This window comes from Magallana gigas, chromosome 6 (genome assembly GCF_963853765.1).
Source record: "Magallana gigas chromosome 6, xbMagGiga1.1, whole genome shotgun sequence".
Classification (NCBI taxonomy): Eukaryota; Metazoa; Mollusca; class Bivalvia; order Ostreida; family Ostreidae; genus Magallana; species Magallana gigas.
In genome coordinates, this window is record NC_088858.1 from 51,249,385 (window position 1) to 51,277,005 (window position 27,621).

The 27,621-nt window shown below is 34.1% G+C and overlaps 3 protein-coding genes across 5 annotated transcripts in view; 1 reads left to right on the forward strand and 2 right to left on the reverse strand.

Moving 5' to 3' along the window:
• LOC105326294 (myeloid-derived growth factor) overlaps nt 1–20,543 on the forward strand; it is a 125,057-nt gene extending 104,514 nt beyond the window's left edge. Inside the window, exons 2-7 of one of the 2 annotated variants that reach the window (XR_010714628.1) lie at nt 15,983–16,129; nt 16,413–16,463; nt 16,851–16,994; nt 17,110–17,170; nt 17,386–17,572; nt 18,607–20,543. Coding sequence is in view for 1 of the 2 variants with exons in the window: in XM_011426240.4 (XP_011424542.3) it covers nt 15,998–16,129; nt 16,413–16,463; nt 16,851–16,994; nt 17,110–17,170; nt 17,386–17,462 (465 nt within the window). In the remaining variant the exon portion in view is untranslated. Of the gene's footprint in view, nt 1–15,982; nt 16,130–16,412; nt 16,464–16,850; nt 16,995–17,109; nt 17,171–17,385 lie in introns of both variants that reach the window. The other variant, XM_011426240.4, reaches the window with a different exon arrangement.
• Nucleotides 421–15,910, reverse strand: LOC105326295 (peroxisomal multifunctional enzyme type 2). Of its 2 annotated transcripts, XM_011426241.4 has the most exons (26): nt 15,755–15,909; nt 11,999–12,052; nt 11,554–11,661; nt 11,304–11,363; nt 11,136–11,204; nt 10,222–10,306; nt 9,790–9,854; nt 9,482–9,604; nt 8,980–9,096; nt 8,724–8,789; nt 8,369–8,431; nt 7,958–8,046; nt 7,451–7,529; nt 7,068–7,225; nt 6,673–6,796; nt 6,035–6,207; nt 5,426–5,495; nt 5,024–5,130; nt 4,672–4,758; nt 4,461–4,538; nt 3,692–3,830; nt 3,306–3,433; nt 1,851–1,955; nt 1,534–1,681; nt 1,054–1,181; nt 421–848 (listed from the first exon to the last, which is right to left on the reverse strand). In XM_011426241.4, the coding sequence occupies exons 1-26, from the start codon at nt 15,810–15,812 to the stop codon at nt 759–761; spliced, it is 2,571 nt and encodes an 856-aa protein (XP_011424543.3). In that variant the 5' UTR covers nt 15,813–15,909; the 3' UTR covers nt 421–758. The 2 variants fall into 2 exon arrangements, with proteins under 2 accessions (XP_011424543.3, XP_065943592.1); XM_066087520.1 differs by lacking the exons at nt 1,534–1,681; nt 1,851–1,955; nt 3,306–3,433 and having other exon boundaries at nt 15,755–15,910.
• Nucleotides 20,544–21,961: 1,418 nt separating the features above from the next.
• Nucleotides 21,962–27,399, reverse strand: LOC117688808 (interactor protein for cytohesin exchange factors 1). The gene is made up of 2 exons (XM_034467273.2): nt 27,050–27,399; nt 21,962–25,497 (listed from the first exon to the last, which is right to left on the reverse strand). Exons 1-2 carry the CDS (start codon nt 27,236–27,238, stop codon nt 25,279–25,281), a joined length of 408 nt encoding a protein of 135 aa, XP_034323164.1. The 5' UTR covers nt 27,239–27,399; the 3' UTR covers nt 21,962–25,278.
• Nucleotides 27,400–27,621: the final 222 nt, after the last annotated feature.

Below are 27,621 nucleotides of genomic sequence, written 5' to 3' on the forward strand. Positions count from 1 at the left end.
GAAAATTATCTCGTAATAACGAGATCTGTTCTCGTAATTACGAGATCTTTTCTCGTAATAACGAGATAACTAACTCGTAATAACGAGATCTTTTCTCGTAATAACGAGATAATTAACTCGTAATAACGAGATCTTTTCTCGTAATTACGAGATAAAAATATTTTTTTATGTGGCCCTATTCGGCTTTCGTAAGAAACAGCACAAATCCGACTTAAATTCATTTTTAAAAAACCTTCAATGATTTGAATGAAAAAATCCAGGTCTACCCAGCAAAATACTCTCTCTCTCTCTATATATATATAAATATAATTATGGATCTTGGACACCAATTTAACTTTTGAATAAATTGCTCATTATCTATTCATCAAAGACATTAGCTACAGAAAAAAGAATGCAAGTGAAAAAGTTAAAACAAAACAATAATATATGGTAAATGTTTATTCAAATCAAATCTTCATAATATACAATAAAATGATGAAATATCATTCTAAAAATTATAATGTTATCACAGATGCAGCCTCATAATCATTCATAGATCATTCAGATTAGATTTCATTCATAAATAATCACTTATAATATGTAAAATACCAGTTTATATATGATACAGACTCAGCCAAAGCATGTTCATTTGCCCATTTACATTCAATACTTTGATTTCATGACTTCTCATTTAACGCAACCAATTGATTGTCGGTATTAAACACACAATTTAGGAAAAATGGTCCCACTCATTAAGCACTGGTTTCAGTCACACAAGTTTAGAGTTTGGAGGTTTCTCCAAACAGAGAACCTAGCTTCTGAGCCAGCATCATATTGCCTTTTAGTTTCAAAAGACCTTTCATGAAAGCCTAAAAACAAAAAGAAAGAAATCATCAAAAATGTATGTATCAGTATGTTTTAAATCATTACATTCATTTAATTAAGTCATCGAAAACAAAAATATGTAATCAAAATCACGATTTAACATAAAAGTTTTAACTGAAAAATAATGTAAATTCATTGACTAATCCAACAAAGCCCCAATTTTCCCGTCTTTTTTTCCCTGAGACTGACCGTTTGTCCGTTCAGTTTTCCTGATGCCATGTCCACCATGTTTTTATCGTCAATGGTCAGCGTACAGTCGGCCTTTCCCTGTTTGGGTTCCCCTTTGTACACTCCTCCTCCAGTCTTCATGTCAGCCGCTACAAGACAAGGATAGTCATTACCATTGCACACCGATATACGTCAAAATCTCCTGCAGAACACTTTATCATGAATCTAAATTAAAATTTAACCAAGTTAAAATATAGTTAGAGGTGGGCCAGACATATGCCCAAGGGGAGTTATCCCCCACATCCACCATTACACAAGACGAACATCTTAAATTTGTTGTGCACCTTTATTACTGGTGCCAAAAACATTGTTATAATGTACAATGTACAGTACATGCATTCATTCATTTGAAAAACTTTATCATACATGTATGTAGATAATAATTTCATTTTGTAATATCAGTTTGTCCTGGAGACCTGGATCATCAGTATAGTAACTTACTCCATTTTGCAGCAGGTTTGCCATCCTTTGTGATATCAAACAGGAACACTGCATTGATTTTCTTGGCTACATTAGGTTGGGATTTTGCCCGCTTGGCCATATCCTCAAACAAAGCATCACTCAACAGACTAGAGCCACCAGATGATGACTGGACAAAAAAGTAGAAATAACAGATCATGAGTTTTATTGAATCAAGACAAATAGAATATCAACCATAAAAACAACAGAACGATAAAATCTGTACATTAACTTTGTTTGTTATGAATTAAATACAACACAAGTGTGCGAGACAGTTAGTTTGGAGGGGTATATGTTACCTTTGAGGTTTGGGTGGAACCAGCTGGAGCTGGTTTTAGAAGTTCACCTAGCTTTTGTGCCAACATCATGTTTCCCTTTAACTTCAAGATTCCTTTCATAAAAGCCTGTTGAAGAGGTGTAAAATAAATCTCTATAAATGCCACATTTGGTATTCTAATGTAACATTGCCAGTATTAGTTATTCAGAAGTCTGGAAAGAATTTAAACTTGGAAAAAAACCTGTGTACACACATTAGCATGGATTATTTACCAAACCTTAAAAAAAAAAAACACTTCCTTTACCACAATCACAATTTATCATATTTTAGACTGACAAATGTACCTTATTTTGTCCCTTACTTTACAATGCGACAGTCATGTAAAGTTTGGCACTGCCCTTACTCACCGTCTGTCCTTGGAGTTTTCCTTACTTTACAATGTGACAGTCGCATTAAGTTTGGCACTGCCGGTACTCACCGTCTGTCCTTGGAGTTTTCCTTACTTTACAATGTGACAGTCGCATTAAGTTTGGCACTGCCGGTACTCACCGTCTGTCCTTGGAGTTTTCCTTACTTTACAATGTGACAGTCCAATAAGTTTGGCACTGCCGGTACTCACCGTCTGTCCTTCGAGTTTTCCTTACTTTACAATGTGACAGTCGCATTAAGTTTGGCACTGCTGGTACTCACCGTCTGTCCTTCGAGTTTTCCTTACTTTACAATGCGACAGTCATGTACATGTAAAGTTTGGCACTGCCCTTACTCACCGTCTGTCCTTGGAGTTTTCCTTACTTTACAATGTGACAGTCGCATTAAGTTTGGCACTGCCGGTACTCACCGTCTGTCCTTGGAGTTTTCCTTACTTTACAATGTGACAGTCGCATTAAGTTTGGCACTGCCGGAACTCACCGTCTGTCCTTGGAGTTTTCCTTACTTTACAATGTGACAGTCGCATTAAGTTTGGCACTGCCGGTACTCACCGTCTGTCCTTCGAGTTTTCCTTACTTTACAATGCGACAGTCATGTAAAGTTTGGCACTGCCCTTACTCACCGTCTGTCCTTGGAGTTTTCCTTACTTTACAATGTGACAGTCGCATTAAGTTTGGCACTGCCGGTACTCACCGTCTGTCCTTGGAGTTTTCCTTACTTTACAATGTGACAGTCGCATTAAGTTTGGCACTGCCGGTACTCACCGTCTGTCCTTCGAGTTTTCCTTACTTTACAATGCGACAGTCATGTAAAGTTTGGCACTGCCCTTACTCACCGTCTGTCCTTGGAGTTTTCCTTACTTTACAATCTGACAGTCGCATTAAGTTTGGCACTGCCGGTACTCACCGTCTGTCCTTGGAGTTTTCCTTACTTTACAATGTGACAGTCGCATTAAGTTTGGCACTGCCGGAACTCACCGTCTGTCCGTCTAGCTTTCTTTACTTTACAATGTGACAGTCAAGTTAAGCTTGGCACTGCTGGTACTCACCGTCTGTCCATCAAGCTTTCCTGCTGCCATGTCCATCATGGCCCCGTCGTCAATGGTCAGTGTACAGTCCGCCTTGCCCTGTTTGGGTTCCCCTTTGTACACTCCTCCTCCAGTCTTCATGTCAGCCGCTATCAGAAATATCAAGCATTTTTATAAAATATTACAGAACATTTGTCCACACTGGATATACACAAAATTTTATTTGCATGCATGAAAACAAGAATTTGCAAATTTTTGGCAGCAAATTATTTTATCACCAGTCCATTTATACAAATAATGAAAAAACTTGTTTTTCGGTATATAACTTGTATTGGTTTGACTTCATCATCTGAGTGAATCTGTCATTAAGCTTGCTTGTTTGATCTTGTTTTCCAGCTTTTACTTACTCCATTTAGCTGCTATTTTCTTGTCTTTTGTGATCTCGAACAGGAAGATGGCGTTGATTTTCTTGGCTAGTTCTGGCTGGGATGAGGCACGCTGTGCCATGTCATTGAACAGAGCATCAGTCTGAAGACTCCCTGAGGACTACAATAGATAAACCACTCTGATAGAAAAGATGTCGCACAAAAGTCATTGAGAACAGAAAACAGACAAACAGGACTACAATAGATCAACCAATCGATATCTCATACAATAGATATAACAAAAAAAAATCTCAAGGATAGAACAGACAAGACTACAATTACATGTGCACCAACCACTCTAAATACATAAAATAGAACTTTGCAGTCTCAGTCATTAGACAGCCAGATAGTCAGACAATAAGGGCTGGTTTCACATCACTGTTTAATACATTTTGAAAGCATAAGCTTTGATATAAAGGATATCAAGTCTGTAACAGCAGCATTATTGTATAGCGTCATGTAAACATGATAATCATGATTCTACAATAATTCAATCAGATTTATTGGTAATGGATTAACAGTTCAAGATTAAGATAAATACTAATTAAAGTTACCTGTTTTGATTTTTTTAATCACCTAAAAGTCATTTGTTTTGGAGCCAGAACTTTTCTTATGCGAGAGATTAAATTTCCTGAATACAGCAAAATTAAATTACAAACTAGATGTCACTTCCATGCACAAACAATCATTAGTACATGAAGTAAAAAGGCCTTGACATTTGGAGGCCTATTGTGAAGGTCATGGATCTTACTAGTGACTTTGTGGGTGCCCCTCCTTCATGGAGATCGATGTAAGAACCGGACAAACTGGTACTGCCATTTTCTACAACCTGAAATATAAACCAGTGTGTTCACTGAATACAGTACCATGTTTTACTTTTGTGTATTTTTTAAAATTTGCTTTTTTTCTAATCAATTTAATTAACATAACCTTCTCTGGCGCAACAACGACCTCCGACTGACCTTGCACTGGAAGAAGACCCGACTCCCCTCCTTCCACATGTCTGTCTGTATGGTCTGTCCAGGTAACACAGGCTTGGAGAACCTCACCTGTTATAAGATAAAACATTGATCTAAAGGGTATACTTAATAACCAAAATAATAATAGCAAAAAATCAAAAGCATTTCATAGAAAAGATCATATTTATAACTAATTCAGTGCCCTTTAAGCGATCACAATTATCATCTTTATCTATTGGTACATTACAACTAACCTGGGGGGTTTTTTTATGGTAAATTACTTTTTTTGACAGTGATGAAACCTTAATATTATCATTTAAAGAATTCATCATGAATTTAGAACACCTTGACTTACCTTGATAGCCTTAAATTTAGACACATCATTGTTGCAGTACTGGCGTAGAACATGCCGGGTGGCATAGCCAAAGCTACACAGTCCATGTAGAATGGGCTGAGAGAAACCTGAAAACAAAAATGAATGGGTAAAAAAAAAGGGGTGTGTTCCAGAAAACTATCATAGTCAAACTATGTAACTTTCACAATAATTTTTGCTCTTTTTGCGATCACTTTTACATTGTAAATATTCAATATGCAGAAATTATATCTGGTGTTGTTTTATATATGAAACTTTTTAAATTGCCAAAAAATGAGGGACACATACAAAAAAGACATTTTCCCCATTTTTCAGAAATTTTGTGACATGTGAAAAAAATGGATCTATGTGAATGTATACATCAGAGATGGATAGATTGCTCACCTCCCATTGCAGCAAAGCTTGGGTCAATGTGCAGTGGATTTCTGTCCCCGCTCAGTCTGTACAGAGCTGCCTGTAACAACACAAAGATCTTGTAACAACCATATCTTGTAACAACACAAAGATCTTGTAACAACCATATCTTGTAACAACACAAAGATCTTGTAACAACCATATCTTGTAACAACACAAAGATCTTGTAACAACCATATCTTGTATTCTTTTCAAAGGAAAACTATTTTTTCATAATTCTCTTAATTTTTTGTTCATGAGAAAATTATTCAAGTACATGATTGTATTTGTCTATACAGTTGTCCACACAATGCAGTTGGTCAAACAACATAACAACATCATGACTGATATATCTTCATCTACTGGTATGACTGAACTATACAGTCTCTCCTTGTTTAGATGTTACTATATACTTTAAAAGGACGTTAAGATTACAGAAATGAAAATGAAGGAACTGCAAGTGTTAATTCCTTATACTGTTAAGCATGTTTGCTGTTCCGGTGGCCATATTTAATTGTATAAAGGTACCATAATCCATGATCAAATTGACACAAACAACACTGTTTAGTTAATGGTGACTGTAAATAATGCTACATTTACCTGATCAATGCCAGTCTTTTCACTGATGCTGGCGTCGGGGGGTCGTTTTGGGGGATTTGCTGTTGGTTTGGCTTCATCAGAGTTCCTCTTTCCCCCAAACTTCCCTGCTCCCACCACAAAGGTACTGAACTGGTTAAAGGCAACCTTTTCATTTTTCTCGTCAAATGTTTCCACTAAAAATGAATACCAGGTATAAAATACTCCATTACTTTAAGGAGTTTAATGATATGTGGCATATGCATAATGGTCAAAAAGTAACTATTTATCTGCTCATCATAATCAGGTTTGTGTTAAGTCGATCATTTGGAAAAATCTTCCAAGAAATATGAAACTATTGCTTATTATAAGATGGTAATTGCAGCCCCTTGGAGGACAACCTGTTCACATGAAATCAACAGAATAAAACAATACATGTACAATGTCCTGTACTAGTCCACTCCATAAGACAAACTGTATAAATGTAAATTTTATAAAACTAGCACAAATTTTTTTGCACCATAAATTGCCAATTTTAACACTTACAGAATTGTGGCTTCCAAGTCGTCCATCCGAATTTTTTTCACACCAGAAGCTACAGACATACAGCTAATATACAATATACCTTTATCTGTATCATTTGTTTACAGACCCTAACTTACCATTGACGATGAGGACAGCCCCTGAGCCCTTGTCCAGAATGTCCACTACGCGACTCCTGGAGGTCAGGGTGGCCCTGGGGGGCAGGGGTTTGTACAACTCAGTGTACTGCTCCCCATGAAGCACCTGTCACAACAACAAAACACATTAACAAGTTGTCATGATTTTATTTTTTTTACAATCCTTTTCCTGATCATGGAACATCATAATAGTTCCCTGTATTGTACAACTGAGGATGTAAAATATTGTAATGAATTAAATAATATTATCATATATTTTTCAAGTTAACAAAATTTACCAACACATCAAACATTAAGAAACAAATCAAACATTACCTTCATGTAAAATATATGTATGCCAAAAAAAAAAACTCCTTGCACTACAGCTTCAGTTTTACCTTTGTTAAATCAATCTGGAATCCTGGCATTCCGCCAACCATCATCCCTGTCTGTGAACTAAATGCAGGAATGACAGCGAAGCTTGGAATGACACAGAAGTCGCCTGCCCCCTCAAACAGGAACTTCAAATAGTCCTCCTCCTTGGTGGAAGAGCCAACTACAATGTACACACATGATGTGGTTTCATATTAATTGTTACATCACAAGTTCACAATATATGGAAGAAGTCAAGCTTGGAAGAACAGAGCACATACATTGTGTGTTCAACACTTGGTAAAAGCAATGCAATAAATTGAAATCATTAATATGAATTGCAGATAATCAGAAAAATATACAGGTTTTAAAATGTTCCAAAATGCAAAGATTAATAAATTTGACCTACTTCCCAGTGCGTATAGAATGACGTCCCTCTCTGTGTAACTGATCTCAGTGGGCGGGGCTTGATGAGCTTTTGCCGCTTCCTGTCATTAAAATAATAAACACACATACCCAAACAAGGTCACAGCTCTGTGAAATCACAACAGGAATTCTAGTCGGAAGATCAGATTATATGATTTTTTTAAAAATTGAGATCTATAGTATAGAACAGATAGTTTTAGGAATAAAGCCCACAAATATTTGTATAAGCATGTACATGTACCTAATTATTTGTTTTATACACAAAGATCAAGAGCTATATATAACCCTATTTGAAGAAATGTAAACGGGAATAATTCCTGTAATACATCAGTCTTATCTGTAAAACAGTGATGTGAAACCATGGCACTAATGATACTGAGGGACATCCCAATATACGGTAGAGTACACAGTTAACAGAACAAATCACAATAAGTTAATGTCAATCAATGTAAGTAAGCAGTCAGGGTTGTGCCTTATTCCTAGGACTTACTATGTCCATGCCGCCAGAGGAAGGAGAAGATCGTGATGGTTTCTGGTTCTCCAAATTCTTCAGAATGTTGAACATTTCGGCCGAGGACTCTACAAAATGACTTAGCTCTGTTAGTCACATACATGTAACCTCCTTGTCACTGATAATGTTGTTTTATATTTACATCCTCAATCCCCCTAGGAACAAGTGATGTCCCATTCAGAAAAGCTAAGATGTATACATGTGTACGCATAGAAAAAGGTACCTAGAACGCTGTCATTTCTATAATCTTAAAAAATTTGTCGCAAAATGATCCGTAATCAACAGACCTCATAGAAAATATATAATTGACATGAGTACTGTACAATCTTACATATCATGTGATTAATGAGCTGCACAAAATTCTGAGGACTATTAGTTGTAGCCCCTCACCTGTAGTACTAGTGGGATGGGTGGAGTTCCTGAAGTCTGTGATTTTGTCCCAGTTGTCACGAACTAAAATGTAAAATATAATAAAAAGTCAATGATGTCAAATAAACGGCAACAGCAGATGAGTATGCATGTATTTAATGATACAAAAATCAATATACATGTATATATATATGTTCCAGTACATTGTATAAAACAATACTAGTACAGCTGTAAAAATATTTCTTTTTTTAATGATTTCTATCTAATCATCATTACCCACATGTTACTTTGATATCTACATGCAGGTTGATGGGACTAGTTGATTAGTTCTACCACCTGTCCCACAATTTATCTACCTGTATCAAGTAATACTTACCATCCTCCGGGGTCATCTTCTTCCCTGGCTCTCGACAAACACTCCCCTTTGTTCTTTCCCATCTCACTGAAAACAGCAAATACAATGCAAGTGACAATTACAAATTCTACAAGATTTATCCTGCTGGGCACTGCTAGATCAAAGCACTACTGAACTACGGGATTTTAAGATTAATCTGAGCTCAAGTGTTACTTCAATCTACAAACTTCCATATCCAATGTGTGTTCCAAAACTTGACTGAATTAATTCTACTTACATTTTCCTATCCATCCCGCTCCAAGTTCAAATAATGACCCATTTTCTTCACAAGATTCGTGACACAGATACAGAACAAGAGGAGACACGTACTCTGGCTTCAGCGCCTCCACTAAATCTGTACCAAAGACAAAGGGTAGAATTAGTATACAACAATGCAAATTGTTTCACTTTTTTTAAAATTAATTAACAAAAATTATCCATAAATTCATATTACATGTACTATTTTCCTTCACTCTTTTTATGTTTAACCTGTGTACCACAATAAGATAAAAAGTCAGCTACCTATGATGAATCTGCAAGTCATGAAATTGAAACTGACCTTTTACAATTTTTACCTTTTTAAGAATTTTAAAAAGTGCATTTTTGGTTAAATATTGTACAGTTTGCAAATTTAGAATGAATTTGTTCTGAAATAGAATGCACTTTCACCTACATTAATATCGCCATGTGTCCCATCTTAAATAGTTATAGTTAAACAATTACATGTATAAGCTACGAACCAGGTGGCATTACGGTTTCTGTCATTCTGGATCCAGCTATGGGAGCGATCGTGTTACAAAAGATGTTGCTCTTCTTCCCCTCGATGGCCAGAGTATTCCCCAGTCCCAGAAGTCCGAGCTTGGCTATGAACACAAAAATAAACATCAATGACTGAATATATATTCCAATTCTATATATGCAAGTTTGTAACTTAATGCTAATTTAGTTTTAACTTTTCCCAATGAAGTTCTTATCGTTATAATGTACATAAGGTTGAGTATTGTCTTTAAATCTCATGCTGAACTCATAAAGAGGATTCTGTTTTTACCTGCGCTGTAGTTAGCCTGTCCGAAGTTGCCATAGATACCAGCAGCAGAGGCCACCATGATGATTCTACAAGGGACAGATGAAATTGTATTTTTGTCACATGTTCTGCTGCAAGCATTGAATTTTAAGCTACTGTATGCATGGTTATCTTTGCCCTATGTTCGCCCTTTTACACTTGCTAACAGTTTTGTTCCATCTTGAATTCACCCTGGCACAGTTTTGTAAAAAAGAAAAATAATTGACAATTGGATTTGCCCAGTCTTAAATTCGCTTGCTGACAACAAGGTTGAAAGGGGCAAATATAAAACAAGGGTGAATATTTCCCTTTATACAGTAAATTTTATCTTATATCCATCAAGAAAAATCTTCTACTAACATTGTAATTCTAAAAGAACAGAGTTAAAAATTCAAAATAAAACCAAAAGAAATTGACCTTCCATAGTTGTTCTTTTTCATGTGAGGCCATGCTGCCCGAGTCACTTGGAAGGAGCCCCTCAGGTGGACTTTGTGAATCAAGTCTGACAAAACAAAGGGAATGACCGTAAACAGTTTCCAAAGGTTAAAGGGGCATGGTCACGATTTTGGTCAAATTTTATTTTTCTGTTTTTATTATTTGCAATGTTTTAGGAATGCATGTCTAATAATCAAATGAAATTTGGGTGCCAGTCGTTGAATTTTAAGCAAGATACAGGGCTCACAATTCTTCATGTAAACAAGGCTCGTGCCCTGTATTTGTTTACATAGGTTCAATATACCAGTAAAAAATCTTGTTCAAGCTGGTTTGTCTATCTAATTAATATTCATTTAAAGCATAACTAAACAATTCCTAACGATTAATACATTCATTTTACGTCGAAAACTGGGATTTTCACTTCAACATTCAAAAATGTAAACAAACACTTTGTTTACATAGCGAAGAATTGAAAGCTCTGTAACTTGCTTAATTTTTTACCCAAATCGTGACCATGCCCCTTTAAATGCTACTGTGGTTTCATCAATATTCGTTGAATACCAATTTTCGTGGATTTCGTTGTTAAGTTGAGTTGATCCACGAAATTAAATGTTCATTGAAATGCCATTTCTTTTCACACTTTGCATTGATAGGGTCATAGGCCACGAATTTACGTATTCGTGAAACTGTGATTTTCATTTTATCCACGAAAATTGATACCCTTGAATATTAATGATACCACAGTAATTCAGCTCTGTTTATCATGCCAAGCACTATTTTAATGCACATTTTGAAAGGTAATACATTGTATTTTAACAAATTCTAATATTTCTTTTGTGTAAGAGGAAATTTGCAACCGAAACAAAAGGTAAATTGTGAGCAACGTAGGTACTGACCCCAGTCCTGGTCACTGATCCGAGCAAAGGAACGATCCCTCAGGATTCCAGCATTGTTTACAACTACATCTGAAATACACATATTAATTTAATTAGTAATCACTTCAAAATTTCAAAAGCATCTGATGTAACTTTTTAGGTAAAATGTTTGTTAAGTATTTGACGTACCAATGCGACCAAAATTCTCCAGGGCTGTCCTTACTAGCTTCTCTCCCTCTTCCACCGAGTCTATATAAAAAATTAGTCAATCTGAGAGTGAATATGGGAATCTTTTGACAACATGAGGAAGCAATTTCTAGTACCCGGTATTATCCTACATTCATTTGTATTATATAGTCAATGGTCATGTTATTTAATTTGAACATTAAATAAGGACTCCCCCCCCTTCACCCTTCTGATTGTGACCCCTATGACTGACCATAGTTAGCAACAGCTTTTCCTCCTTTAGCCCGGATTTCCTCCACCACTATGTCAGCAGCACGGGAACTCTTTCCTTCCCCTTTGAAATTTCCTCCCAAATCGTTTACTGTAAAAATATCCTATGTAATATGCTCTCTCACTTACAAAGCATTTGAAGATACCATTTGAAAATAAAGACTTTGATATTTCAAGCTTAACAAATATCATGCAATTTATTAAACACATTCAATTAAAACTTTCAGTTGGTCAATGAATTCAGTAAATGGTTATGCACAACTAGAGACATGAGACAATAATATGCACATAATAAAATAAAAGCCATTTCATTATTAAAGGGTTCATAATAATTATGATGACATTGCCAATATCATATTATATTGATGTAGAGGAATCTTGTAGATTATTTAAGTACCGTAATTATAATGACATAAATCATTGATTACCGACTACTGATGCTCCACGTTCAGCAAAGGCCAAGGCGTACTCACGTCCCAGTCCTAAAACAAACAGAACAATTCCTAATTATACTAGCCAATCACTGTATCATTCAACTGTCAGAAAAGTCAAGGTGTTATACAACTATACAGCTATTGTGTACGCCACAGTCACTGCATTTTATAGTTATTTGTGTACACTAGTCATTGTAATACACAGTTATTTGTGTACACTAGTCACTGTAATACACAGCTGTATGTGTAAGCCACAGTCATTGTAATACACAGCTGTTTGTGTATGCCACAGTTCTTGTAATACACAGCTGTTTGTGTATGCCCCAGTTCTTGTAATACACAGCTGTTTGTGTATGCCATAGTCAGAGTAATACAAAGCTGTTTGTGTATGCCATAGTCAGTGTAATACACAGCTTTTTTGTATGCCACAGCCCTTGTAATACACAGCTGTTTGTGTATGCCAGACAGTGTTATACACAGCTGTATGTGTAAGCTACAGTTCTTGTAATACACAGCTGTTTGTGTAAGCTACAGTTCTTGTAATACACAGCTGTTTGTGTATGCCATAGTCAGAGTAATACAAAGCTGTTTGTGTATGCCATAATCAGTGTAATACACAGCTGTTTGTGTATGCCATAGTCAGTGTAATACACAGCTGTATGTGTATGCCATAGTCAGTGTAATACACAGCTGTTTGTGTAAGCTACAGTTCTTGTAATACACAGCTGTTTGTGTGTGCCACAGTTCTTGTAATACACAGCTGTTTGTGTATGCCACAGTTCTTGTAATACACAGCTGTTTGTGTATGCCCCAGTTCTTGTAATACACAGCTGTTTGTGTATGCCATAGTCAGAGTAATACAAAGCTGTTTGTGTATGCCATAGTCAGTGTAATACACAGCTGTTTGTGTAAGCTACAGTCACTGTAATACACAGCTGTATGTGTAAGCCACAGTCATTGTAATACACAGCTTTATGTGTAAGCTACAGTTCTTGTAATACACAGCTGTTTGTGTATGCCACAGTTCTTGTAATACACAGCTGTTTGTGTATGCCATAGTCAGAGTAATACACAGCTGTTTGTGTATGCCATAATCAGTGTAATACACAGCTGTTTGTGTATGCCATAGTCAGTGTAATACACAGCTGTATGTGTATGCCATAGTCAGTGTAATACACAGCTGTATGTGTATGCCATAGTCAGTGTAATACACAGCTGTTTGTGTATGCCATAATCAGTGTAATACACAGCTGTTTGTGTATGCCATAGTCAGTGTAATACACAGCTGTATGTGTAAGCCATAGTCAGTGTAATACACAGCTTTTTTGTATGCCACAGCCCTTGTAATACACAGCTGTTTGTGTATGCCAGACAGTGTTATACACAGCTGTATGTGTAAGCTACAGTTCTTGTAATACACAGCTGTTTGTGTATGCCACAGTTCTTGCAATACACAGCTCTTTGTGTACGCCACAGTTCTTGTAATACACAGCTGTTTGTGTATGCCATAGACAGTGTTATACACAGCTGTATGTGTAAGCTACAGTTCTTGTAATACACAGCTGTATGTGTACGCCACAGTCTTTGCAATACACAGCTGTAAGTGTAAGCTACAGTCATTGTAATACACAGCTGTTTGTGTAGGACATATTCACTCTAATACACAACTGTAAGTGTAAGCCACAGTCATTGTAATACACAGCTGTTTGTGTTCGCCTAAGTCACTGTATTATACATTTATATGATATTGGACCTTATTTTCATTGTTTAATGGCTTATTCCAAAATGGATTAAATAAATTAAAATAGAATGAATTATATTGGACATCCAGAAAACCATGTTTGTATCACTGGCATATGTACCAGGTAACCTACTGACTTGATTTCATTGGGAAAAGTGAATAAATTACAGCAAAAGAAGAAAATAACTCTAAGCTACTTGACCCTTAAAATTTGTGAAATCATAAGCTACTAAACAGAAAATAAATATATAAGCAATTTTTCCATCAAATGATGTAAGGTTTTAGTGGTGTGTTATCTCCTAATCAAATTCTAGTTTGGATAACGTGTTCAGTCGTTGTTTGCTTTTCAGTGATAAATTGTGCTGCATACGCAACAAGAGCCTATCTTCATGTCTGTCACCTATAATGCAGGGTCAGATACATTCTTGCATCCAAATCAAAATTACTTAGATACAAGCAGTCACCACATAGTAATTTATAACTTCAGGTATGGTAGAAATTGGTATTTTCCTCAACCATACAAATACCAGCAATGATGAACTTTCAAATATTCCTATCTGTTGAATTTCAAACTTAACAGTAACTCATGTTAGGCTAATGAATTCAATTAGATTGTATCAACTTTTTATTCTGACATCAATTACAGAAATAATTCCAAAACTATTTTACACAAAAAATATTACCATATAAAAGAAACTTACTCTAGTCAAAACTTCTATTTCAAAATTAATGCCAATGTTCTTAATTAAACATTCATATAAATAAACTTTGATATTAAGTAAACTATCCATTATCATTATCTTTTCTTCATTCAAAAGTCACTTGGAATGGTGTCTTCCCACAATTTTTTTATGTTATCATATAGGTACATTCAATGTCTGTTGCAAACATGTAATGCAAAATCCGCATAGACATCATATTTTTAAGCTGTGTATTGAACATAACATGCTACAGAGGGCATTTTAAAAGAGAAATCTTGGAATTTTTTCATACCTTTTTTGAACTCTGAGGTATAAATAAATATCGAGTAATAAACATGATAAAGCAAAATGTGAATTGAGAATATCTTGGGACAGAGAATACATGTAATTTAATTTACTGGTTTAAAAAGATAACACCAGTATTTGATTCATCCTACATTATGATCATTCCACTTTTTCACCTTTGCCCTATATTTTGAACTGTATGAGTTTCAAACATTTATCTATTCTAACAAGACCATGGATTAATGAACCAAACAAATTAATGCATTAAAAAAATGAACTGATATTGGCCTCAACTTAAGTAAAATGTGTAACATGTTACAGTTCACAGATCAGAGTCAGAAGTTTACTGCTGTTATGTATTAGTAATGATACAATTTCATTCACAAGAATGAAAAAAAGTCTTATAATTTTGTCCTGGACCTCCCAATACTACTGGTTTGCGACCAGTTCTCGCTGAGTACCATTTCTTGCCAGTGCATTGTTACATCATTTTTCATATATAATTTTATGTGTTGATAAAATGACGTAACAATGCACTGGGGAGAAATGGTAGTCGGCAAGAACTGGCTGATCGCCAGTATATCTCTTCTGACAGGCTAAATGACACTGCTAAAATAAACTCTTCTACATAAAAAATTACATAAACGTACACAAATATCATCCGCTGAAAAAATTGTGCAAGGTGCTCCAAGAACCTCTGGAACGATAACGTTACACGATGTCAATTTTCCAAATATAATTTTTTCATTTTAAATTTACAGTCAACTTCTAGCCTAATGAGAAAATGAGTGAACATTGGATACAAAATTACAAAGAAGGCAATTGACACTGAAGAGAAAAATGACAGAACATTTTTAAGAATTGCAACCCCCCCCCCCCCCCATCCCATTTCTTGAACCATCGAACCTGCAAATGCAATGGACTTTGCACCTCTTGCATGCGTTCCTCTTAAAAAGACAGCACAATACAATTATTCAGGAAATTACGTTACTGGCCTAAAAGAAATAGGTTAAATTTACAAACCATTTCCAGCGCCAGTCACTAAAACAACCTTTCCGTCAAAACGCAAGGGAGCTGACATGTTGGATGGATGAAGAGAATGAAGTGAACTTTCAACCCAACGTGTTCTATATGCAACACACTCCACGGTTGGTTAAGATTTCAACTTTGAACTCAAAGTCAAAGTTGACTCGATACTATTGGTCCTCGCGGCAAACTCCTATTTGACTTCCGATCGCGTTGTAAATATCGGGAGTTGCAGAGAAAATGTGGCGAATTATCGTATTAATGTCGGTTTCAGTCTCTGTCATGTGTTTTGAAATGGACGAAGACCAAATTCAAGTTGCAAACTTTGATGTTAAACCGGGAGGGGCATTGCTGTCGTTTGAGAAGGAGTGGGTATGTGAAGTCGAAAGATAAGTTATTGATTAGGTTGCTAGAGTGGTCTCTCTCTCACTAAAATACACCGTTTGAATTTAGCTGCATCATCAGATCATGTACAAAGTCGTAGAACTATTAAGCAAATGTGCCTCATCCATTCCCAAGATTTCGTTAAGGCGGAAATACGACAGAGATATCTTAACTGCTAAGCTATACTATACGCAATATTCTTTTCAGGTTACAATTTAGGTACAAGTTGGAAGTGTAATCAACTCATGTTTTGGTTTTTTTCTTTACGTAGGATGGAGTCACCTGTAAGTTTTCATACCAGTGCCAAGGAGGGACCAATGAGGTATGCAAATGGTTTTTTAAAAACTTAAGCAGATCAAAAGTACATGTAGTGATCCTGTTTTGTTTGACATTTTAATACTGATAACATTAGATCATTTACTAGTAATTCTGCCATTAAAAGAAGTTGTTCATGTCTTGGAGACAGCTTAACTATTTTGTTTTAGATTACCTTGTAAAGTTATTTTAGATCATTCAGAATTATGGGTTGCACAATTGGGTTTTTACTTTAGTTGAACAATTAATGCTGAACCCTTGAATTATAAATGAGCTCTCAAATACATGTATAAGCAATAATCTACCTTCTAAACCTTCCAGTTAATGTAATACTTATCCTGATAATCTGAGACTGCTTTTATCACCTGCTTGTTCATATTTACCTGTCCTACAGGAGTGGACCATGGGAATGGTGCGGAGTCAGGACGGCCGGGACTTCAGCTGTTCTGTGGAACGCCCCAGTGGACAGTCCTACCTGTTCTTCCAGGCGTTCAAGATGGAGATCACGGGAATTCCCACCGCAGAGGGGGAGGTCTTTGTAAGAGCCTTTACAGACAGTTCAATTCCACGACTTCCTGGGAAATTAACCACTTTGATTGTTGATAAAAGTATTTCAATCATTTGTTTGTAACATGTGCACATTTTATTTAAAGGGTCCAGAAATGACACCACTAAAGCAAGAAGAATACAAATTTGACAAAGTCAGCAATACAAGTAAGTGATTTAAGATTTATAAGATTAAAAAGAAGGTGCATATGGAAATAGATACTGTAAATCAATGAAAAATACACTTGATGACACAAAGTAAGATGTCTGGGAAAAGGGCTAAAAATATACTGGTGTGCGTGCAAATGTTTTGGATGATAGCTATGATTCATCAAAGATCAATGAAATGCTTGTTACTAATTCAATTTTTCTTTATTCTTCAGTCACACAGACAGGAAAATTCCATTCCCAGTTGGATAAAGTTGTTCTGTATGCAAGGAGGGGAAAGTCTGAGTTATAACATGCAGTTAAGGGAGCTAACTCTACAAACAGAAAAATGTTGTCTATATGTTCTAGCTTTTTTTTTTTAAGATTCATTATTATAGAATCCATTGGTTTTAAAGACTTTATTACGCAGCACAGTTAAGGCTGTCAATAAACTCCGTTCAGACAAAAAGTACGGGAAATGTGCATTATGACATCACAGTATATTACAAACCTCGAAAGTACTTATTAATCTATTTCTTAGTAAAATTAACTTATACTAATCTTTTAATTAAAAACAACAAATGCTATTACTTACAATTTTGATGTCCGTTATATCGTACACACTGAAAAATAAGCGAGATGTCGTTCTCGCTGTACTACAAAATATGACGTCATATGCTTCAAAATGACGCATTAAGTTAAATCATTGAAAGCTATCGTGCAGTTTTATAGCGAAGAAAAATAAATGTCATACATTAACGGAAAAGTATAAATGAATATTTTGTTTAAAATTATTATTAGTAGAATGCTACCTACATAGTCTTATTTTCATTTTGTTAAAAGTATGCATCGTATAAAGAAGCCACCTCGGTTTTGTATAAAATATCGTATATCTAAAATCTGAGTACCTAAATAAATCACTTAATTGCAAGGGCATACACTTACCTGATCCCGACAAACTTTTACATGTGAATTTGAAATATGCTATGTAACTTAAAAACTTCTACGATCCTTGTAAAATCTTACAAATTAATTATTTTTTAATGAAATTAACCCTGTGACCTTCAAAATTATTCAACATATGCATTATAAAATACGGTTTCTACTAACAAATATTCTTATCTTAAAAAGTTTGCACCGTTTTTCAAAATCTACGATATAACATCAAGTTATTTCATAATTCAGTTGTGAATTTTGACATGATTATGCCCTTGCAATATTGAATTTTTTAAATGACCTCAAAACCACAAATACATCTGCTTGTACCATGCGACTGCCATATCACGTGACCACTATGAACATAAAATATTGTACTGTTATATATATATTTTAGAAATAAATTGCATTTGAGTGACTGTTATTGATTTTAAAAAGGACATGCCAGTTTAACTAAAGTATACGTGTTTTCATCACAAAAATTTGCCCATATTTTTATTGACCGCCTTAACTGTACTGCGTATTTTGTGACATTGTTAATTAGATAAAGCATCAACATTTTTGTTTAGAGTTATTATAATGTATCCTTGTATGTGTAATTCATATTTTATTATTAATAACACTGCGGAGAAGTTTAACTTATTTATCGGTTTATGTTTTTCATTAGTAATTCTTGAATGTGACATTCTTTCATTTTCATGTTTAAATTGCTTTAAAATGGGTGTAGTCAACTTGTACTTGAGATTGATATCAAATCTCTTTGTCTAAATCCTGTCAAGTATTGTCACAAATCATGGCAATTGTGTGTTGCCATGGCTTTTATCAATCTATGTTTCTCAAAATATCACTTTGATGTGGGATGGGGTTTGTTTACATGTATAAGAGTTCAGTGAATCACTTGATGTAAAAGGATTATTTAGATGTGATTGATGTTATGTTGGACTTTATATTTATTATTATTTTTCGAAGCGAGTGGATTTTATCCTAGGCTTGTAAAAATTCGGAGCTTTAAATGTGAGCATATGTTGATCACCAAATGAAAAAGACGATCATTCCCTTTGAGGTCACAGAAAAGCAATTTTTTGTATAGATGGTGTTGTTTAGTGTAGATGGCTATATAAATGTGAATGACAATTCTACAATACAAGTACTATGTAATTTCAAAACAACTATGATGTTAAAGTATGGAGCTTTTACTACAAAAATGTTAATTAATTTGTAATTGGAAGTAAGTCATTGGGAAAACTCTTAATATATTAAGGCTATAAGCTCAGTATATTTTTGTGGGGGTGTTTGGCATTTATTTTACTTAAGTGCTGTATGAGCAGCTGTTATATTGGACTTAGTAGCAACTGTTTTTTTCCCAAAATTTATTAATTGTGGTGCCTTGAAAATAATTTTGGAGCTTCTCTTTGATAAATGTAATAAATATAACACTTAATAGGTTCTGTTATTTTTTTCTGCTTGAATTTGAAAACTTAAGAGTTATGAATATATTTTTTTACTTCAGGAAGTTAAATGCCTCAGTTGTACAAATTATGCTTACTGGATTAAGTGTTAATTTTTTATTATACTATAGTGATGTGAATGTTGTGTTATATCATTTAATATAATTCAAAGAATAGTTATTGTCAGTTAATGCAATCAGAGAGAAAACATGCATGTACTTTAAGTTCCATTCCATGCAACATTATTCTAGACTACACAATGTTGCTTGATCTCGTTTCATAATTAAGTCATTGGATCTAAGTGGTGATCATTATTCCACAGAACCAAGACATGTGAATATGCTGTTTTGTAGAAAGCTAACATCCATTCAATCTGATTGAAATCATGAGTTTGCATCCTATGGATACACTCTGAAATTACATCCCTGGAAATTAAGCTGTTACATACATTAATATACCGGTAATTGAAAAACATGTCAGCCCATCAAATTTCATTTAAATTAAAGTCATAAAAGACTATAAACTCAAGCTAATATATTGTGGATGCATATAAAGAGAATTTGTTAGTACATTGTACATGTACCAATAGATATTTTATCATCTGGCCAAGTTGAGGGTTTCTGATCGAGTTAGCTTCTCACAGAAGTGGAGCAGATCAGAAACCCTTGACTTGGGAAGATGAAACATGTATCTTATGTGATATTTTATTCTCTGATCATTTGCCATCATTGTGAAATTTATTCCTTTCATTTATTAGAACCAAATAATTGTTAGCTTACCATCAAGAGTGTGCAATCTACTTGTATTATGTGTCACTAATAAAGTAAAAACACAGGTATGATAGATGTACAGATGTTATGTACAATTCACATCCTAGTTGAGCATGCTTTGTCACTTCTTTAATAAAAAAATATCTTCCTACCATGAGTGACTTTTGGGGATAAACATATATTTTAAGATTTATGTATGAATTTTAAAATCCTGTCATTTCTATTAAAAAAACAAAACGATTTGATCTTTTTATTTCTCTATGTTCTGAACGATCATGATCTATTAGTTGGTAGGTACACTGAAACTAATGCTTACTACTTGTATATTCTAAAAATTCATTAGTATGATGATTAAATGAAGTGTAAAGGTACTAATGAACCCTAAGACTATAATTGGTCAACCATAGGACATAAACCTCATACTCGATGAATGAGTGAACCTCCATCCTCCTGACTAGTGAACCTTTGGACCAGTGGGCCTTTGGATTAGTGAATTCTATAAATGGACTTTAGGCAAGCCCCACCTGAACTTTCCCTTTCCTTTTCTGTATGTGCTTTTCTTACATGCAGACAGACTGTGGTAATGTTATATGTCCAGGTGTAATCAATGTTCACAAAGCCCACTCTACACATAAACTTCTGAGTATGTTATATTTGTACATGTCATTGATTTGATAATGCATGTAGTACTAGTGGTAGTCGACCCATAGCTGGAGGATAAATTCGCTGTGTTACTAACTTATTCCAAATGTCATAAAAATACTTCTGCTCCTTTAAAATTTGACCTTAGTGCATAACTCCAGTGAAAACATTTTTTTTTTTAATTTGACCATTTTAAAATTTCCAAAGGATATTTTTGTTTGTACAATTATCGTACACTATACTGGGGTTGCATTAAAAATTAATTGTTGGAGGTTAAATAAAATCCTCTCATTCAAAGAAACATAAACTGATAAAATTTGTCTCATCCAAAAAATAAGGTCACTTATTTTAATTATTAACATCAAATTTTGGTTTTGGAAATGGAAAAAGAAAAAACCAACTAAAACTGATGTTCAACAAACAAAATATATGATGAAGCCACAGTATTTAAGGTTGAATAACACACCTGGAAAAAGTCACTAAAATTAATGTTCGTTATTTAATTATAATTAAAGATATGATAAATAAACTACACATATGACAAATAAGCAAAAAATTTGTCATTTGGGGATAAAAAATGAATATCTAAAAAATTCAATTCACTAAGTAACAACAAAAGACCATGCAGGATTCGAACTTGGCATGTACGCATCACAAGCCTGACACTTTATCCACTCAGCTATGGAGTAAGTTACATTATTTGTTGTTTCAATCAGAAGTCAGCCATTTTGGGATGATGTGTTATTCCACCTTAATACTCTTTGTAGGATTACAAATCCGTATTTATAGATAGAAACGTGAAACTAAGTGCATCTTGCAGTGAACAATTGCAAATAAATGTAACTGAAATGCATGGTGGACATTGTTTGTTTCATTACACTCTGAGTTTTAATTGTATCAGAAGGTGGAGAAAAAATTCATCCATTCAGATGAAAACTACATTTTATATGATATCAGTGAAGGTAATGAAAATATTACAACATACTGGTTAGTAAAAGTAAAACAGAACTCCTGCATATCTCTTCCTTGTTTATTTAAATAGAAAACTGATGGGCATACAGGATGAAAACAGTGATCAATATAATCATTCACAACAATAATAATCCAATAACATGTTAACTCATAAAATCTATTTAAAATGTGAAAAATATAAACAAAAATATATCACAGCTTTCACTTGTGTGTAGCTTGTAGATTAACCAGAAAATAAATGCTTCCTTGTAAAATAGTGCCCCAAAGTTTCAGTCATTTCCCAGAATACATGTACTAAGGCATCATAAGTAAGCTCCAATTCAAAAATAGTTCCAGTGACACCCTTACCGGTAATATTCCAGAGAAAAGTCTTGAAAATAATGCATTTCAATGGTCAGATATAGAGTAAGACAAATTTACCGTAACAATCACTAACATCAATTTTACCATTGTCAAACATAGAAAAAAAAAAGTATCATGAATGGAGGACGACAGAGAATGGAGTGCTCAGTAATACCTTTTCTCTCAAAATCACATTTTATATGAAACAAGAACATGTAAATATCTGTCCAATATATTTCTACATCTTTGTGCGCAATTCAAGGGGAGCAACTCTGCTTAATGGTCAATACTGGAAACAACAACAAAACAACAATGTAACAAAAAACAATTGCGCAGTTTGTTCTTAGTTTTCTCTCTCTTTTTTGTTAACAGAACAAAAGTTTAGCCACTTTAAATATTCAAAAAGCACTGCAGTGGAACGTTTGTGTTTTTTTTTAGAAATATCACATACACAGTATAGCATAAAAATGAACATGGAACAAAGAATTGTGGCTTTACAAAACCAAATATTCCCTATTGACAATCTGCTTATCTAACAACATCATTTAAATAATTTTATAAAAAGCACTATGTAGCTTGTACTAATTACAGGCATCTTTACACAATTTTAATAGGCTAAATTGAAAAATTCTCTCATCTCTAAAATTATGTTTTATAAAAATGGGTTTCCTCAATCTATGCAATATACTGTAGAAGCGGAAATATTTGTTGAGGATTTAATTTCATTTTATTTGTTGGCAGTATAAATCATGAAAATTAAATCCATGACGAATTTTTTCACCCAGGTATTATCGGTTGCAAAGAGAATATAATATGACGAAATTAAATGTCAACGAAATTTTATTTGGTTTTTAAACAACAAAATTTTGACCCAATGAAAATATGTGCTTCTACAGTATTGCATTTCTTGCAAAATTCTACTCCATCAAAACAGAAATGAAAAAGTAAACCCCAACAATTGTCTTTGAAAATTGAACCTCACCCAAACTTGACCTAGATATTGAGCAAGTTGACAACAATCACCATACAATTTTCCTCAAGTGTCACAAGATACCAGGAAATTAAACTCATACCACAACCAAGATACCGGTAGATTGACCCAAAATGCTACCAGTACACTCTTGCCTAGAATCAGGCGAGCGGACCTGCGAGTATCCCATAAAAACCAAGGTCATTGGCCCCAAATGTAACCTACCTACACTGACAGACCCTAGACAGATCCTAGATACTGCCTTAATTCCAAATAAGTTAATACAAATCATCATCTAGGCACCTGAGGTAAAAATATCAGATGGTATACAGATATATTTAAACACATGGTGGTTAATTTCTACAGCTCAAACACAGACACTTGTTTCTGTAATAAAAGTAATCAAAGTTTACCCTATAGAATAATACATTTGTAATACAATGTAATTTATACTATTAAAGGGTGAACTTAGAAAGAAATTAGTGCCTATGAGCTCAACTACTGGTATTCTCTTCAGAAAGCTGTCTAAGAAGAAACTTGGTAGGCAGGTTATAGGGTCACCCATTTTCAATACTAACAAATAAATTAATAAAACACCAAGTTAGTAAGTCTAGATACTAGGTTAGTAGGCCCGAAAATTATCACCACACATGTGTTCTAATCAATATCGCACAGGTGTGTCCTAATCACTATCACACGTGTCCTAACCTGCTAATCACTATTACACAGGTGTGTCCCGATCACTAGCACACATCTAGGTTGCAACCATCCCATTGGCAGGTGAGATGCAACCCTTCACCAGATTCTTTGAAATCTAAAGTAGCTGCTCAGAAGACAAATGTCAGATAAGTATAGTATAAAACAAACAGGATGGGATGTCCTCAGTCATACTACATTTACCAATCTAGGTATATACATGTACTAACAATTTACAATATGTAAATTTTACTTGGTATATGCACCATGCGGAATAAGAAACACATAAAATAAATATCACTAGTACAAATATCTCCTTATTTACAGATTCTGGGTTAAAAATATTGACTGTTTGAATAGAATAAGAAAAGAAAGATCAAATTGATTCCCATGTAACATAGACACCATTGAAACACAACAGACATTTAAATGTACTTTTTACATGCCTTAAATTATGTAATTATTAAATTAAATACTTCAGTTTGACACTTCATATTGGACAGGATATTGGACAGATCTGCAAATACATTTTTCCTCTATTGATTTCTGTTAACTTTGCTCCATAATACACTTAGCTGACAAAAAAATCACAATGAACAAATATCACCCATCAAGCAAGACCCAAAGAAGAAAGGCCATTACATTTTTGTATCTAATGCCCCTTTTAGTAACAATGAAAACCTATCAATTAAAAAATATATATCAAACTGTTAATTATTCATGATGTTAATTGATATGGAATTATTATCAGTAAATAAAAAATAGTCCAAAATTGAATTTGAAATTGATTATGTCTGTATGAATGCATATTGGCATTGAAAGGTACATCCGCATCTACTGGGTTATCAATACTCAATGATAACGGTAAAGCAAAATGACAATCAATTTAAATTATGGATAACAATAAAAAAAAACCCAATGTGATGATTCATAAATAAGTGTAACTGGTCTGAAATGTTAAGTGACTAAGAGGAATATATCGTAACATGGAATAGTTTCATTTATAATAATTTATATAACTTCTACGTAATAAAAATATTGACTAAGAAAAACAGAAAAAGAAAAATATTAACCACTCTACTTATTATCATGTACAGAATAAAAACCCCACCCCACCAATCATAGTGTCAGGTCATAGAAATCCAAGAATCACATAAACAAATTACAACATTTAGAATGATAGTAAATCTTTTGACCCCAAAAATATATCTCAGTATACATGTACTTCCTCTCTGACTCTGGGATTTGTTCTCTCTACATGCATGGCAGTTCTGTGGTTGTCTAATCTTGGAAGTATTTTAATCATTGGCTCTACAGTCTTTGGAACGACATACTCGTATTGTCGTATTGATATCACTGAATAGTACAGGCCTGTGAATTATCCCCATGATGACCGGCTGCCTTGGCAAAGCAGATCGCCTGCATCCAGTCATTCTGTACATTTTCGTTTTCTGCCTGAATGTAGAACGTACGCCCATTGTCCTTTGGTTTTATCCTAAATGCATGGTCTTTTTTATCGACGTCAGTTTCAGAGATCTCAGCATTTGAAAGAGGAATGTTCTTTACTGCTGTCTACAAAAGAACAAAAATAGAAATACCTACCCGGTAATATACATTGCGATAAAAAGGAAATGTAATCATGGTAATTGCCATCAGCTATTTTAAAGTCAAAAACAATTCAGAACATGTCTCTTTTTTTTTTTAAACTGAAGTTTTCCAAAGAAGCTAGACCTTTGTAGGAAAAACTTGATAGTAAGCAATAAAAAGGAAATGAGGATTTGGTCACTGGCAAATATATTTGTGTCTATGGTACAAAAAAGTTAATTTTACACACTGCTGAACACAGGAATGCTGGAGAAAACGTACCCAGGAGAAAACGTACCCAGGAGAAAACGTACCCAATTTATAGGGTACGTTTTCTCCAAGAGAAAACGTACCCTTTGGAAATAATAAATAATAGTTTTCATAGATAATCTTGAATGAAATAAAATGAAATATACAATGAACATTTGTTGCTGTAGTTTTTAAATGCATAGTCACCATGGTCACGTACTTAAATCATTAAGACAATAATTTGTAACATACACATACAGGAACGTGGCCTGAGCAGTTAAATTAGTCGACAATTAATCCACCATAAACGTTAAATAATTAGTTTTAATTGCGATCTCATTTGGACTAAATGATGAGTATCTCAAGAAGTCGATATCGCGTTTTTGAAAACATTTTTTTGAAAATTATCTATAAAACAAAGTTGCTTAATAAAACCAAGTCCAAGTCTTTCAAATATTTGTTTGATTTATATATATGGAAACTACTACGAGATGTAACATTGAAAAGTCAATTTGCTTCCGATGCCACTGACATGTATAATGTGTGGAGAGTGAATATTTCTACCTCCTGCGCGGGGAGGCAATACATAATATTACATAATAATAACTCCTCAGGTATGTAATTGATTATCACTATAATTAAAATCAGGGGATCTCGCATAGAGAAACTCAAATCGGTAAGGCTACCGATAAATGGATAATTAGAAGAAGTAGACTGATAACACTTTATGACAGGTCATTATTTTGTACTAAAATAAAAGTTGCTACAATTATTAAAAAGATATCATTCATAAAATGAATATATTTCTATACATCTATGCATTGAAATATGCATTAAAGTAGCATTTGAAAATTATTTAAAATGTCCAAATTATAAAGTATTAAATTCATTTATCTATGAAATTCTTACATTTCTGTATATTTATTATGCAAAATAGCATTTAAAAGTATTAAAAACTATTAAGTAGTATAATTATGATTTTTATAGGGTACGTTTAACGTTTTCTCCAGGAGAAAACGTACCCGGGTACGTTTTCTCCTGGAGAAAACGTACCCTAGAGATTGGGTACGTTTTCTCCTGGGTACGTTTTCTCCTTATACCGAACACAGTACAGGTCTTCAAGTGTAGGCCTACTCATTAAAATCTCGAGGAATGACTTCACAATCTCACATCTAAATACATGAAATTCTCTCGTCTGTAACTTTTTAACTTCATGTTTTATTTTGCTTTTAGATAAATCTATATCCAAATATTTGCATAACTATAATTGCAAAATATCCAATGGCAATACCTCAGGTGTGTTTCCATATAAAAGATCTGAATTTCTAAGGATAAACCACTGTTTCTTCCATTTTCTTGATAACTTTGTTCTTTTCCACAAATATCCTTTCAGTTCAACATGTGTGTGGTTTTCATCGTTGTGACTGCTAGAAGTATTTAAGCTGTTTGTTCGACTACTTGAAGGTTCGGATTCGGCCATTTTTGTAAATACGTATACGGGTCTTGTTTGTCGTAAATAATAACAAACAAGTCATAAGTTAAAATCAAAAGTTGTTTACAGGCACGGTCCGTATTTAAGTATTTTTCACCGTACTGTACATTATATATATACCTAATGCATCGACACCTTATTTATTTACGACATTGGATTTGAAACGTCAAAATCACGTGACAGGACATACGGTGTACAGTCTATTTCATATAGTTATGTTAAGTGTTATTATCATTATTTAATTTTATCTTTTTTTACTCAGTTGGAGATTTGCACAACACACTTAAAATGTCATTATATTATTAAATGCTATCATATGTAATTTTTCATCTATATTTATTTAACAATATCATATAAGTTTGGAATATCCG